This window comes from Lissotriton vulgaris, chromosome 4_1 (assembly GCF_964263255.1).
Source record: "Lissotriton vulgaris chromosome 4_1, aLisVul1.2, whole genome shotgun sequence".
In the NCBI taxonomy this organism is placed as follows: Eukaryota; Metazoa; Chordata; class Amphibia; order Caudata; family Salamandridae; genus Lissotriton; species Lissotriton vulgaris.
In genome coordinates this window covers 553,015,269-553,028,568 of record NC_141691.1, presented here as the reverse complement: position 1 = coordinate 553,028,568, position 13,300 = coordinate 553,015,269, and the positions used below count along the sequence as shown (strand labels likewise).

Genomic DNA, 13,300 nt, shown 5'->3' with positions numbered 1-13,300 from the left:
GCCAAGCCCCTCCGCACAGCATTTGTTAATAAGAGAGTTAAAATTCACTAAAAATACTGCGGATTGTAGAAATGCTAAATATGTGGGTGGGCCTTGTAGTTTGTTGAGTAAATCTGTGGTGTCGTGTTGACAAATGCCTTATTAACCCTCCCAAAATATGCCTGGAAACATTGTTTATTTTGTGCATGAACCAAAACAAGTAGGTTTAATGGATCTCAACATAGTGAAGGAATGCATTTGGTATCTAGAGTATCCCACAAAAAGTGGAATGAAGTGTATGGTTGCCTAAGATAACAGAAAATATTTCAAAAACACTTGACCAGGTGTACATTGACATGTTTCCCACAACACATCCCATAACGTGACATTTATTTGTGTTTTTCCTAAATGTGCTATGAAGGGCTTTATATTGGAAAACTGGCCATACTATTTCTTTCCTCTAAAGAACAGCTTTGACGAGCGGTTCTATAACCACAAATCATCTGTCTGAACCACTATAGTGCATGTTTGTCATTTTTTTGTATGTCAATTTGTCATGTTTGTTATATATATTTACACACTTGTTTTCTTGATTGATTGATTGTTTTTGTGCTATGAACACCTTTAGTCTAACATGAAAGTCTTTCCTATTCTCTACCTGCTCTAACTCCAAAGAGGATACTTCCGACAAGATGGATGGTAAGAACATCTTTCCTGTCTTTTCATAGCCCAAGTGGCATACTTTGTACATAGGTTTATTTCCAGGTGACACGTTCCCATTGTTGCTGCTTATGCTGTCCACTAGATATCGTTTTGTGTGTGTTTCAAAAATTGCAGCTCACTACACTCCTTGATAAGAGTTTGGTTAAGCTTTGTTCATGTTTTATGCCCACTACCATGTATTGTGACAGATCATTCACCCGCGCTGCATTTGCTGACCAAATAATCATTGGAGCTTTGCCAGTTTCTAATGTATTCTGTCAAAATATTGTCTTTAACAGCACTCTCACATTTATGACAAGCAAAAGCAGCTTCTAAATAATTGGAAATTCTGAATATTCTAAAAAAAGCTTTATACAGCGCCGTTACTAGCTAGTTGTGCCACTGCGTTTTGCACTGTGATTGGAAATGTGTTTGTCAAACGTGGATATCTCGAGAGGGGTGACTCAAGTTGAATACTTATTACAGTATAAAAATAGACTGAAATATAGGTGGGGGAGTGAAATGGGAAGTGGACCAGAAAGGTCTGTGAATAGAAAATGCATATTATAATCATAAGAACTCAACTGAACTGAACATAAGCAAAAATGGAATCTGGCAAAATCTGCAAAAATAAAAAATAAATTGTCTAATCTGGCAACAGACTATTATACTACTTAATCCAGAAGTAGAGGTAGTAAAATCCAGACAGCCCAAGTTGGAGCTGTTTTGATGGATACATCTACCTGCACATTCCTCACCTTTTGAATATCCCAGTCACCATACTGGATCTGCTTACCTTCAACATCTTTTCCACACTGTTAGGGTGCGCTGGCACCATGTCGGTGCAGTATTCTATGCTGTGGTACACTGGAACCATAAAGTGCCCATCCTGGCGCCCTGATGTTGTTCCTATTTTCCCACACACTTTGATCCAGAATACACCCTCTTGCTGTGAGAAATGTTCTCACGCAAAAGTATTCAAGCAAAATTGGTGCACTGCTTGGGAAGTCTCCTTCCAAATGTTTGTTTAAAGCGCTGTAGGAATTGTGAGGGTTAGCTCTTTATCACAGACTCCCATGACATTAGTTTGTGGTGCCTGGGATCCGAGCACGACACAAGGTTGTTTGCCACTTTCCTCAGTATGCATCCCAAGGCCATTAAGGAAAAGGAGGGTAAGATTTTCATAGCTGGGGTGCATGATGATATTCGAGCTCAATTACATTTCTGGCCTAGTTCTTAGTGCCATTCCTCCCAGGTCTTCCAAGGAGAATTGCCACAAACACAAAAAAAGAAGCAGCAACATCCTGGTTTCCCAACTATTCCAGCAATTGGACTCCATTCTAAAGTCTCTGTTGTTCTTGGCACCACCACGGACTTGCACTTCTAGCTTAGTCCCTGAAACGGGAAGTCCAACCAACTCTAAATCCTTTGCAGCATAAGACACCATCTGTCTTTTACTCTGCCAAGTTCAAAAGAGAGACCAAACGATAAAGTCTATCCTGGAGGCCAAAGGGAATCCAATTTGGTTGGAGAAACAACATAGACCTTGTAATGCATACTTTAATACACTTGTTGACACAACACTGATTTCTAGGGACTCCTTTGTGTCGGCCAGATGGTTGATGATGTATAAACCTATACACTAGAATGATGCCTTCTCTCCTGAATGGGGTGGGTCTACTTTTAGGGCTTGGCAATAGAGTGGTTGCTAGATGTCGGATATGTTTAGCGCTTCCTCCCCGAAATCCTTTCTGCAATATAGGGCAGAATTCTGTTTATCGGAAAACGAATATCTGTTATGCTCAGCTCCGTCACTGGTTGCTGAATCCCAAGGTTTGGCAAGCAGTCATAAGGGTTCAAAATCGGTTCAAAATTATATTTCCTTAATTTATTTGCACTAGTGGTATTATTTCTAATCTGTACCATATCCTGCTCTCCCACAAGATCCCGCAGGGCCGGGAAACAAAACTAGTCATAAGAGTGCTTAATAGAAATGCAGGTTACGCAGAAGCAGTAGGAAAGGCATGGGTGTGACATTGTCATCTTCCACATCTATTCAAAGCTGAGAAATACATTATAGGTTCAGGTTTGGGTGGCCCTACACCTCTTCTCATCGACACCATATGTATCCCACTGCTAGTCCTAACTGTTGAAGAAGGTGTGGGGTGATTGGAGATGCACTACACATTTGGTGGCTCTGTCCCAAATTAAACCATTCGGGGAAAACGTTGCAGACACATTGAGGGGGATATTATGGTTCCTGCTGCCTTTTTCACCAAAGGTGCTGCTGATAGGGTTGAAGGCCCCTTCAGTTGATTCCATGCTGAAGGATGGGTGACATATGCTGATAACAGTGCTTAGGTGCCACCAACCTAACTATTGAAGATAACTGGAAAAAAGCAGAAACTCCACTTAGTCAGTGGTTCCACAGATGCTGGTCCCTCCTTTCTATGGAGAGGCTCTTTAGTAACATGTCCGGAATTCGCATCCGTTTTGAAACTAAGTGGAAACTGGTTTACACACTGAATTGGTGTGTTGTAATCTGGCATGGTGTATTTGTGTGGTCACCATTTTTAGGTCTCGCCTGCGTGGGTTCGCATATGTGCAGTCTCGCTGGCGAGATTTTATGTTTTTGAGGAGCTTTGAGGATTGGGCTTTAAGCCCCGCCCCTCTTTCCCATGGCCAGCCATTGGGAAAGAGTTTTGTCTGAAGTATACTTTTCTCTTTTTCTGCCGTCCCACTTGGACGGCCTCGCCTGCTTGGCTTCTGAAGTAAAAGGTTTCTTATCTTTATGGGGCCAAACACATGGCCCCATAAAGATAAGAAACCTTTTACTTCAGAAGGAAAGCACGCGGGACGGCAGAAAACGAGAAAAGTATATGGCATGGCGAGCGCTTGTTCTCCATCCACTGGCCTCAATTAAATAAACGTACCAGGTGAAAGGCGGGTATTTTTCTTCACCTAAGGGTATATAAACCGTGAGATGTTTTTAAATGATCTGCACTCACATGTATCAATCGACAAATGACCCCAAAGAAAGTCGGTTGGTTTGTTAGGTCTGCTGTGATCATAAGAGTTAGAGGTGGGCTTTAACCGCCCAAAGAGCGATTGTCAAGGAGACGTTTGAGACGGACAGGGTGGTCTGCTGCTGGATTCGCGGATTTGGCTCTTTAGACAAAACATTCTGAGGACGTCCGTGGAACATGTCACCATGCGGAGATATCAAGACCCAAAAAAGCCAGCTGCACGGCTAAACACGTTTACGATTCACGCTGGTATCCCCCCTTGATCTAAAACTGTGTGATCTTGGTTATATCTCCGTTCTCGAATGTACCTCGGTTGTGGATGCTTAGAGACATATAAAGTGGGGAGCAGCCTTGGGTGTGACGTGGCCTCCGCGATGATCTAAAACTGCCCATTCAGAGAGGGCGGGGATGGGGGAGCAGAGCAGGAGAGATTAACCTGGAATAAACAGAGGGAGGCTGGCAGGAAGGGAGATAAACGCACCAGGGCACTGCACCCCGTTCCCAGCAGTGATTCAGCTGATGCAGCAGGCCCAGCTTTGTTGTTTAATGTTACAGGGTTATAACCGCACTATTTATAGGATGTCTCCGGGTATTTATGCTGCTCATTCAAGCCTTACATGTCAGAATTGCTCCACGGCGCTCCCTGTTTCAGGCGCTCACATCGATACCTGTGTGTGTGTGGGAGGGGCGCACAGGGGGCGATGTCCAGTTATATATCGCTTAACAATTTGTCGCTGAAAAACAAATATGCATGGATTTTAATAAAATCAAAGTTGATATTGTTAAGCCTGTTTTAAGCGCAGAACTTCCTAACACATATTTATATAACAGTGTGTACAATGTTAGACTCAAAAGAAAACAAGTCTACTTGTTTACGTTTATTTTATGTGTATCAAATGCACCCAATAAAATATCATCTAGGTGCCTAAAGTAATAACAAATATAAAGATCAAGAAATGCATGTTTACTGAAATAAACGACATTTGAAAAAGTTAAGTCTTAAGGGCCTCTGTTAATGTTATCAGAGAGGTTAATTTTTAGTCCTGGGCAGTGGGTGTTTGTTGGCCTCTAACAAAGAATAGGAGGCCACTTTGCATATACACGCTCCTTGTAATAATGAGTTTGGCTAGGTTATTCGGGTTTTAAAATCTTCTATTCAGTATTTCTCTTGTGAGGCACCACTTTTCAATAACACCTTTGATTTCTAGAGTTGAAATGATGCTGCAGGACAGTCCGGTACATTTTTATTACCTACCTTTCTCATTAGGGAACATTTTAAAATCGATATATCTGTACTTAAATAGTGATGCAGTATGTTCGGGATTCCTCTAAAATATGCATATTCTCTTGAAATAACTGCTTTTATGAGACGAGAATTTGTCATACAAACATGAATTTGCATCAAAATTAAAGCAAACCATTGAATGTATCATTTTTTCCACACTGTTTGAATTGTCTGTTAATTGGGGATCTTTACACAATCTGAGCAAAACCGACTTCTCAGTGACTGAATAATACAGAAATAAACAGTTGAAGTTGGCCAGTTATTTTTTGCAACGGCCAATCCTTTTTGTTCAACCTTGCAGATTATGAGACCAGTGACATAAGAAAAACAGCCCAATCAAGACTTTTTTCCCTAGTAATCTGATTAAAAAATAAAGAGAGAGGTCAGGTCAGTCTTAGAACTGCCACAAATCTGGAGCAAAGTTGAGAAGAGTCACACACTCACTCAAGTTGAGTAGTAAGGCCCTCACACACCGACCTAGTCAGTGTCATGCGTCATCACTGGGCCCCACCAAAGAGGCCGAGTGCCTCTTTGGTGTGCTGCGACGCCAGAAAGACTGCGGAGCTGGTTGTGTGAAAAGGGCGTGACGTGAGAGTAACTACAATTAAAAGTGCCTAAGAGGGTATCGAGAAAAAATTATTTTAATGAGTGATCCCTAAGACACAGGTGAAGACTATTTATGTGTCTGAATTTACATGCCAAGGTTTTAGGATTGGTTAAATTCAGCTAAATACAATAAGTCAGTCAACATGTTTCTGCCATACGGGTGGTTTCAGTTTACCAAGGCATTCATCAGGACTATACCCCGGCGGTCTGGACTCTCTAATCGTCCACCCTGACCTGGGGGCGTGAAAGTGAAAATAAAAAGGTGAAAAAAGTGCTTAAAAAATTAGAAGAGCAGGTCGCTCATTCTAAAGAAAAAGAACTCCAAATTCGGGAGCATCTCAGCACTTTAAAACAGGGCGCTACTTGCACCATGGGTCTCGGGAGGAGGGTTGGAGCGCACCTGGCACATCGCCCTCAGCGCTCGCAGCCCGCTCTGAACCTTCGTATCGCCTCAAAACCGGACCCCGCCGGGGTATAGTCCTGATGAATGCCTTGGTAAACTGAAACCACCCGTATGGCAGAAAATATGGAAAAACCATGAGAATAAATTTAATTTGGAAACTCTAAATATTGTTTATTCATTGGGATTACAAAGGCAGATGGATTTCAGCCAAAGGTAGTGCGGACAGGGTCTAATGACGTTAGTCACTAGTATCAATTCACTTGTTCTCTGTGGAGATTGGCCTCTCCCCCCCTTCCAGCACACCCATTAAAACAAAGGACAATTATATTGATAGGTTATATCAAAAAAGGAAAAAAGGAGTGCACCCCGCAACCCCACTCCACACTTCTAAACTGCCAACGGTGGGGTAGCACCCAATACAAGAGAAAGATGTCTTTTGATTCAATTTCAAATATAACGGACAACAAGGCAGAAACTAAAACATATACATCAGCACAAGCAACAGATATATACTCACTAATCTCAGATATTAGGTCTTTCAGCACACGAAGAGGATCAGTAACCCAACTATTACGACAACTAGAATTCATTTCAAGAAGAGCACTCAACCAAAAACTCCACGCTTCAACGTTAATACAATACCATAAAGTACAACGAATCCCACGTGGACTAAGACTTTCAATTAAACCAATGTTATACAAATTCCAGTATAACAAACATTTCATGGACAAATGGTACTCGATATTAAACAAGTGTTCCCTAGATTTAATATTATTGCTAGTGGAAGAGTTAGCGAAAACCATCAATGAACTAGAGGAAGAGATTGATGTTCTAAAGCAAGAAATCTCAAAACAAATGGAACAGGAAGAACTCACAGCAACGATAAAGGATCTCAATGAAAAATTAGATAAATATGAAAAAGATACACAAGAAATGAAACTGCGGAAATTCAAGAGGGATACGATAGATTACAAACTTAACGAAGTTTACACTTGGGCCGAAGTATATGCAAGAAGAAAACCTGCACCAAAATTCGTATCATCCTCACAGGAAAGTGTAGTTTCAGATAAAGATCTATCTACAACTCGGCAACCACTAACAGTGACGACTCCAGGATCTTCATCACAAGTTGATCTAACGACCACTAGCACAACAAGTACAACATCCAAACAACAGAGTTTTTTAGAGAAGGGACCCCAAACAGGAAAACCCCCAGAATCAACAGAAAACGTAAGACTCGTCGTGGAAAAGGACACAATCAGCCAGAACTTGAGAAGCAAAGGCAAACTTTAGCAATAAATATATCATCAAAAAGATTGGACAAACAACAACTAAAGGTTTTGGAAAAAGGCACTGGATTTGTTCCTACTTATCAAAGTAACAAACTAGAAACGGAAATCGCTTTCTTTAAATTCATGCGGATACTCAGATTAAGACATTTTTTTGAAAACATAGTGCCTACAATGCCAGAATTTTCACAACCGCAAAAGGACGTTGAATACAAAGAATTCAAAGAACCTAGCACATATATGGCACCAGTGTCACACAAAGTTTTGGATATGTTTGAGATTTTAGTCAAACAGGATTTACAACAAATTAACTGGCATCATCAACAGAGAACCAACCTCAACAAACATGAAATAAACATTCTGAAAAAATTAGCTGAGGATTCTTCTATCACATTGAAAAGAGCAGATAAAGGGGGAGCCCTAATTAAAAAATGGAAAAACCATGAGAATAAATTTAATTTGGAAACTCTAAATATTGTTTATTCATTGGGATTACAAAGGCAGATGGATTTCAGCCAAAGGTAGTGCGGACAGGGTCTAATGACGTTAGTCACTAGTATCAATTTGCCTGCAATGGATAGCATATTCTTATCCCTGTTTTTGCTCTCAGAAAAGAGGCAAGCTTTGTAAAGCAGCCCGTGTCCAAGAAAAATGGAGAGGTGCTACTTAAGAAAAAAATAAATCTTGTTTGAGAAAACATTAGAAGGTGGCAATGCACAGGCAGTGGTCGTCTGTGCACATCCTGCCCTTTGCGTACCTGAGAGCACTATTTCCAAATGTAAAGCTGTCCAACAGGGACTGGTGCGAAACCACTATCAAAGCTGTGGGATTTTCAAACACAATTGCAATCCCAAACCATTGACTCATCTCATTCAAACTCACCAATAGGATTGGGGAGGTGAGGGAGGGTTCATTTCACACCTCCTCCTGTACCTGTTTCAGCAAGAGTTGTAATTGCCCTGTTCCATAATCGTAAACCGGCTTTTGCACATTGTAGAAAACCCCTGCCTGTTTGCAAATTAATTGATTTACATGGGTTGTGAACATAAAAACAAGCTTAGACTAAAGGAGCCAGTGGCCCACCTGACAAAACAAGCATTGGCATAGCCAATAGGTCTCCGTTTAAGACCTTATAAGTGTTTAGTTATGCAGCACAATATCCTTGGAGCAACAACATCAACTGTTGCATAGCTAAACATTTATAAGGTCCCAAAGGCGAGACCTATTGGCAATGCCAATGCTTGTTTATTGCATGTACTTAATAAATTCACGATGTCGATGGTGGGTCCGTGAGGGTGGGGGTTGTTTTTCCTTTTCTTTTACCAGTTGAAGGGAAGGGGGAATTATTTGGAGTAGGGGCAGGTTTCGTCTTTGAGTCTTAGCCCTTAGTTTGGTTTGGCATTCCTGGGGGTGGGTTTGTTGATTCTCGGTTAAATCCTGGGACTGTGTTAAATGAAGCTGTACATGGCACCACGTTTGGAATTGTGTGAAACGTGGCTTCTTTTTTTGTTCGCCTCTATATTTAAAATTTCAATAAATGGACTCACACAAAAAAAAGAAAGGCAGGTCTCCCAAGCGTTCTTCTCCTCCTGCAGAGTCTTTGTCCAAGATGGATTCCTGTCAACAAGGAGATGGTGCTGACATTCTACTGGCCTGGCTCAACCCGAAGGATCTCTTCGTGATTCTCTGTCTAGTGCTGCTGCAGTACCCCATGGTGCCTCAGGCCTACCCTGCGTTTCCAGCTCCAGATATAGATCTCGCCTCCTTTTACAGAGGCATGTTTGACATGTTCAGGCAAGCAGCAGCCCATCTGCAATGCCTTTGGGTCCCATGTGACCTCTTGAGGCCCCTTTACGGTTCATTTGATGGGCCCTTCCGTAGCGCCATTCCTTCTCCAAGTGGTGCCTGAAGTGGTGCTGGTGGATCCTGTTCTGGCACCACAGCCATTTCTTCCCCAGAGGCCTCCTCCTTCGAAGGCGGTGCTGCTGGTGATGGGAGTGGTGCTTCTGATACCAGTTCCACCTGGCCTTTCCACAGACTAGCCTTTGGTAAAGTCGCAGGAAGTTATGCAGAGGTCCAGGGGTGACGCTGAATGCCTTACGGTGCACAGCAATTTAGGAAAAGGGAGCAATGTTGATGTACATTATAAAACATTGTTGGATAAGATTCTGATCCCATTGACATGCCTGAAATGGTCCATCATGATACAGATGACAGTGGGCAAGCTGCGAACATAGAATACTGCTTTGGAATGCAAAGAGAGGCATAGGACGACTGGAGAGGGCGCAGGCCTGGTGGGTGTTGGTAGACGACCTGAAGAATGTAGACCAGGAGTCTACACCTAGCACGCCACAGGCTGGATCGCAACCGGCCAGTCCTGGTGGCCTAGGCCAAGAAGGGAATTAGGGGGAGGCATGAGCGGGCCATAGCATCCTAACATCCACAAACATGGTGGATTATATGAGTAAGACACACGGCTTAGATGGAAACGAGCAAGACCCAGATCATGCATACAGCGAGAGACGTATTGGCTGGTTGGTCGACAGCAGCAGGGGAGGGGGGCGGTGGCCGAGATAGTAGAAGAGGAACTGTTGGCATGTTATCATTGATGAGAATCAATTACAGCTAGAACTGCATAGTGCAACAGGCAGTCACATGGCGAGAGGAGATGTGAACAAGAGACAAATGCCAAGAAGGGTAGGACAGTCTGCAGGGTCATTGAGACATTAAATGATTGGGTAACAAATTGTATGTGCAATGCTGATTAACAAATGCCAATAAAATATGTTTAAAAAATAATTATACAGATGACAGCAGTGAGGCAGCTAATGTACTCTCTCCCCTGTCCTCTGACACTGCTGACTATTTAGCTTTAAGGAATGTGACTGGGCTGGGCACTTATCTGGTGACTGAGATGGAGTTCCCTCCTGGGCCTCCCCTCCTGAGGTGGCTTGTTTACACTCCTTGCCTTTCAATGAGGCCTTTTTGTGTCCACTGATGTCAGCATGGGCAAAACCTTGTTCTTCTATGGCCATCAGTAGATTGATGGCTTAAGGGTACAGACCTACGCCCAAGGGACCCTGCATTCCTCTGAGACCACCTATCAATCAATCAAGCATTTGAAAAGCGAACTACTCACCCGTGAGGGTCTCAAGGTGCAGAGGGGTGGGGGAGTGCTGCTACTGTTCAAAAAGCCAGGTTTTGAAGAGTCTTCTGAAGGCCAGTAGGTCTTGGGTCTGTCGTAGGCGGATTGGGAGGGTGTTCCCTGTCTAGGTGGGAGAATGCTCTGCCGCCAGCGGTCACTCTTCGGATGCGGGGACAGTGGCGAGGGTGTGGTCGGCGGAGCGCAGCTGGCGGGTGGGGGTGTTGAATCTTAGTCGGCTGTTGAGGTACGTACGCTGGTCCGGTATTATGGAGTGCTTTGTGTGCGTGGGTTTGACGGGGAGCCAGTGCAGGTATCTCAGATGGGGTGTGATGTGGCTGTGGTAATGGATGTCGAGAATCTGAAAGAGACACGTTAGTGATAGATTCCTTACCTTAGAATATCCCCAGGCGTCAGACTGGATCCGGAAATTTTTGCGTAGCAATACCCCTGCGCGTCGGTAGGTGTCGCCTGCGTCTCCGCGTCTGTCGTCAGCGCCGGAATGACGTCGTCGGAGTACTTAGACGCCGCCCATGCGCGCTGACGTCAGTTCTTCTTTTTCCGCGCCAGCTAGCGCAGATCCGGAGAAGCTCTACCCCTAGTAATTTTTTGACTAAACTTTTGATCTTTTTGATCATTCTTTTTCTTCGATCTTCGACTCTATCGGTGCCGGTAGGGATGCCCGGGTTCAAGCCCTGCTCGAAGTGCGACCGACTAATGTCGGTCACGGACCCCCATCACCAGTGCCTGAAGTGCTTAGGCCTCGACCATGACGATTGGACCTGCTCCGACTGCCGGGGCCTGACGTCGAAGGCTAGGTGGGAGCGGTCCCGCAAGCGGCTCGAGCTGCGTTAGTCAGCCCCGCGCTACTCCAGGTCCCGGTCCCACGGGAGGTCGAGGGACAGGTTGCGAGGTCGGAGACATCGAAGCTCCGGGAGTGGACACCGGTCGACAAGCTCGAAGTCCTCAGGTAAGAGGCATGAGGGGTCAGAGCGACGTCATCGTTCCTCCGACCCACCCCGACGCTCGCATGATGCGGCCGGGGGCTAGGGTGACACCGCCCACGCGGCTCCGCGGAAGTCGCAAGCGTCGCTGCCTGCCCCACACCTTCAGGTCCCCGGGCACGGCGCGACGCCAGAGAAGAACGAGCGGTACCTCATGGCCATGAGGTCCCTCCCTCCTCAGTCGGGTTCCATGGCGCCTTCGGGCCCAACGGTCCCGACCGGAGGCCCTAGCGGGTCGGGTGCTTCAGCTCTGACGCCGCCGGGTGCTTCGGCCCCGGCGCCGCCGGCGACTTCGGTCCCGGCGCCGCAGGACCTCACTGGATCCGCTTCCGGATCCGGGTCGTCGCCGGTCGACCTTACGACCTCACCGGCGCCGGCCCCACGGGTGTCGCCCCCGGCGCCCGCTGTGGACGCCGTCCCCAATGTCCCCTACAGTCCGACTCTGGCGCCGATTCCGACGGCCTTTGGAGATTTTTATTTCCACGAGGAGGCCCTGCCTGCTAATCCTGTTTTGCAGATTACGTGTGACGAGGAGGATTGGGAGGGGTCTGAGGACCCTCTGGTATTGGAGTGCCAGTCTCAACAGGACTGGACATATGAGCTTGGGGAGGCCAGTGGTCTTGACACATGATTTACCTCCCCTCCGACTGTGGCTTTGGAGGAGGGGTCTACATATAGTGTAGTGTTGACAAAGGCAGCCAAGGCCTTACACCTTGAGCTCCCCGTCGCGGCCGTGAGGACTAACCTCCTCACTGAGGTCCTCAAACCGCAGTCAAGCTCCAGCGAGCCTCTGCTGCCGTTCAACGAGGCCTTATGTGACGTTCTTGTGGGCACTTGGTCCAAGCCCGCCACAGGTCCGCCTGTAGATAGGAACGTGGCCAGGCGCTACCGCCCAGCCCCGGGCGACCCATGCTTTTTGTCCACCCATCCCACCCCCGAGAGCCTGGTCATCCAGGCCTCCAACTCCCAGACCGCATTCCCGTCGGCTCCGCCCGACCGGGTATCCAAGAGATACGAACACTTCGGGAAGAAGGTGTTCTCGTCTGTTAGCTTAGGGCTGCGGTCTGTGAATACCGCCTGTCTCTTGGGCCGCTACACCCACACTCTGTGGGACACGGTTGCGGAGGTGCTGCCACAATGCCCGGAGGAGGTCCGGGCTGAACTCGCCCAAACCCTTGCGGAGGGCCGAGATGCAGCACGGTATTCTATCTGGTGTGGGCTGGATACAACGGACTCACTGGCAACGACGGTGGCGGTTCGACGCCACGCCTCGTTGAGGTCCGGCAACTTCTCGGCCGATGTCCAGGCCACACTCCTGGATATGCCGTTTGATGGCCGTCGCCTCTTCGGCGACAAGGCAGCCCATGAATTGGAACGTTTTAAGGACTCCAGGGCTACGGCCAAGTCCTTGGGCCTCACGGCCCCACGCCAGCAATCGGGTGCCTTTCGCTCCTTTCGTGGCCACGGAAGGGGCGCCCCCACACGTGCTGCCAGCCACGCACCGCAAAATGTTCAACAGCGCGGTGGCGGCCGTGGAAACCGCCGTGGCGGCGGTCAGGGACAACGGCGAGGCCAGTCCACACCTCCCTCCGCAGCACCCGCCTCAAAACCTTCCGAGTTTTCAAGCCCATGTGACGCCTGTGGGGGGCAGGGTTCGCCATCACCTCTCCCACTGGCGCACAGTCACTTCGGACAGGTGGGTGCTGCAGATCGTCCGAAGGGGCTACTCCCTCCCCTTCGAGGCGACCCCTCCATCCATGCCACAGCAAGAGGAAGTCACGGCCCTCTTGGCCAAGGGGTCCATCGAGCGCGTTCCGGGGCCAGAAGTAGGGTGTGGATGTTACTCCCACTACTTTCTGGTACC

General features: G+C 46.7%; 1 protein-coding gene across 48 annotated transcripts in view; it reads left to right on the top strand.

Annotated features, from left to right (window-relative positions):
- Window positions 1-13,300, top strand: part of CLASP2 (cytoplasmic linker associated protein 2) — a 1,795,600-nt gene that overhangs the window by 939,969 nt on the left and 842,331 nt on the right. For 39 of the 48 annotated variants that reach the window (XM_086964693.1, XM_086964694.1, XM_086964709.1 and 36 more), the window contains one exon: window positions 655-678. The exons of the other annotated variants lie outside the window; for them this stretch is intronic. In XM_086964693.1, the coding sequence (XP_086820819.1) occupies window positions 655-678 (24 nt within the window). The remainder of the gene's footprint in view (window positions 1-654; window positions 679-13,300) is intronic. 48 annotated transcript variants of the gene reach the window in all.